Here is a 3,048-nt window from a genome sequence, read left to right on the forward strand (position 1 = left end):
GAATTCAATTTTGCTTTTGGAATTGAAAATACAAGGTCTTGAATACTATCGACAATCATGATCAAATATTTGTTGGCATGCTACTATACTATATTTAACTTTCCAGAAAATATTACATACATAAATACATAAGAAATAAAATTGATGTAAGAAATAGAATGTTAAGAGCCTTGATTTATAATGGATTTAATATGTATACACTGTCAGTGTATAGATTTTAAACTCTTTATAATTTATCCATTTTGTGATTACCCAATTCTCTCCCAATACTTTTGCACATTAATTCATATATTTGACGATATAAAGAAACTGAGGAACCACATACTAGATCCAATTGCATGAACTTTTGTTTGGTTAATTTATGATGCTCTAAATTATAAAGAAAGTGATGAACTGCTTAAGCTACCTCATAATAATATAAGGGACTTAAGAGACTTTTGCGAGTTGGATTTTAGATGAAAAAAGAGAAATGAAAGATTTTAGAGTCATCTCGTACTTTACGGCTCTCACTCCTTCATTTTTTTCTTTCTCTCCTAGATTCAACTCACAAATATACCTTAATTAATACTGACGAAATGCTAAACTAAATTCAACAACATGAGAACATGGTAACAATGAAAATTTCTACCTTGTTTCAGTCAAGTCAAACCAAATTTGCTTGAAAACTTTGACAATAAGGTCATGATACTCATCAGAGTTAAGAGAAAGGTAACAAGCAAGAAGATCCTCCAAGTCTTTTGAGGCCCGAAGGTTATTCTCCACAATCATCTCCATCATTGACTCTCTGAAATCCTTCTGAGGATTAAACGATGACTTCACAATTGCAAAGCTATCAGAAAGTTTTCTCCGGGAGCCGGAGTTCGACACGCTTTTCCGGCCAAGTAACTGAACCTTCCTGGTCCCAATTCTTGGTGAATTGACACGAACCTTAACCTTTGGTGAACTCAGAGAGAATCTCCTAACATTGGCATTTCTCTGTTCTTTGATTGATGATGTATCTTCCTTCACAATTTTAACCTTCATTGGCACTTTCATGTTGCTTTGTTCTCTGGGTTTTATTTCTTTGGTTATAATTGGAGGCAAATCAAGCTCTGAGAATGATCCAAATTCATGCCCATCTTTTCTTCTTGGTAGAGAATTCTTGTCCACGTTGATAACAATATCACTGTTCTTGTTGTTGTTGTTGTTGTTGTTGTTTTGGTTGCAGCTACAAGAGTTGGTGGACAATGAAACCATTTCATCAAAAGATGGCTCAATGGGAAGAAGAACACGGTCAGTTCTAAATTCTGGGTCAGGGAATTCTGATTCAGTAGAGCTATCAAATTGAGAAGAAGAGTATGGAGAATCTGGTTTAGACCAAACAGAATCAAGAGTGGTGCGGCAGTTACAACCAGAAGAGACAGAGGAGTTGACAAGTTTTGGTGAATAAGTCTTTGTAACTGTTCTTTTCCTTGTTCTTTGTTTGAATGATTTTCTGGGTGAGTCAGGTGAAAATTTTGGGGTATTTGATGGTGAAGTGTTGATTTTATTGCTTGTGGGTTCAAGTTCTCTTGTAAAGTAGTATGACTTTCTGGGATTGCATTGGTGGGGTTGCTTTGGTTTTGATGAGTTTTGTGTGGTTGAGGCTAATAGAGATTGTTTTTTCTTCTTTGAGGAAATGGTGTTTTGATTTCTTGTTCTCCCCATTTCTCTTAGCTTGTAAAACCAGGCATTGGGTATCATATCTGATAATTTGAACCTGTAATTCCCCATTCCTTCTTTTCTCTCTCTATCTTTGTGTTTGCTTTCTTGTTCAATTATGAGACTTGTGTATGTGAAGTTGCTGAATGCTTTTTAGTGAGTGTGGGGTGAGATATGAGATAACTTTTGTGGCAATCTTGGTGTAGAATAAATAAAGGAAACCCCTTTTCCTATTTTAAGTATTTTTAGTTAATATCTGGAGGACATTTTTTTTGTAAATATTAGACAAGGGGAGAACATTTGATTTATACTAAGGCAATACTTATATAGATTATTCACCAACAGTAACTACTCACAACAAAAACCAACATCATGGAATATGAAACATTTCCTTATTATATTCAACATTACATAATACATATAAATATAAGGAGATTGATTCCTTTTTAATACTGAGCTCTCCAATACAAAAATATGAGAGAATAAATAATTGGATAAAATTTTAATTTATGTAATTTAAAAATAAAAAATCAGGACTTTTAAATTTTTTTAATATCACATGTTAAAATCTGAAATTAATATTGAAGAGGATGATAACCCAAACATGAGCTATTATCCAAAATATTGTCCAAATACAAATAGTACACTATTAATCAAAAAGAGGGGCTTTTAGAATTGATGGTGGGATCAGGTCCCTACGAAAAGAAAAAGGGTGACATAAAAGAAAAGAAAATGGGTGGGGCAAAGTTGGTGAATGACAATACTGGCTTGTGACACAAATCAACACCTAACCCAAACTTTATTTGTAATGTTATACTATAAAAATTTTAAAAATTCTTTATGATTTGTCCGTGCTTGAAACCACTGTATAACAAATTAATTACAATATTAACGAGTATTATTAAAACCGACCAGTTTACCGGTCTCAATACCAGTATGATACAATTATTATATTGGTCATGTAATAATATCGATCAAAACTGACTAAAACTGATCATATTGACCGATTTTTAATTGAACCGTACCAATCATACTAGCCAATTTTTATTTAAAATTATTTTTTAATGAAAATAAAAAAATGGTATTTTTATTGATTTTTCAACATTAATTTAATATATTATATATGTATATATAATTTCGCCAGTATACAATTTAATTAGTAAACCGCCAGTTGAACCTTATAACACTATACCAATACCCTAATCAATTTGATAATCAGTATGATCTCAATAACATTGGGATTAACAATATTATTTGAGTAAAATATTCTTTTTAATCACATAATTAACGTGATCTTGAGCAAGAGTTTTTCTTATTTCATAACCTTATTAGAATTTCTCATTAGTATAATAATCACCATAATGACTC

The 3,048-nt window shown here is 31.8% G+C and overlaps 1 protein-coding gene across 1 annotated transcript; it reads right to left on the bottom strand.

Moving 5' to 3' along the window:
* LOC109361661 (transcription repressor OFP1-like) lies at positions 226 to 1,881 on the bottom strand. Its single transcript, XM_019607180.1, has one exon. The coding sequence runs from the start codon at positions 1,750 to 1,752 to the stop codon at positions 625 to 627; it is 1,128 nt and encodes a 375-aa protein (XP_019462725.1). The 5' UTR covers positions 1,753 to 1,881; the 3' UTR covers positions 226 to 624.

Source organism: Lupinus angustifolius, chromosome LG12 (genome assembly GCF_001865875.1).
Source record: "Lupinus angustifolius cultivar Tanjil chromosome LG12, LupAngTanjil_v1.0, whole genome shotgun sequence".
Taxonomy (NCBI): Eukaryota; Viridiplantae; Streptophyta; class Magnoliopsida; order Fabales; family Fabaceae; genus Lupinus; species Lupinus angustifolius.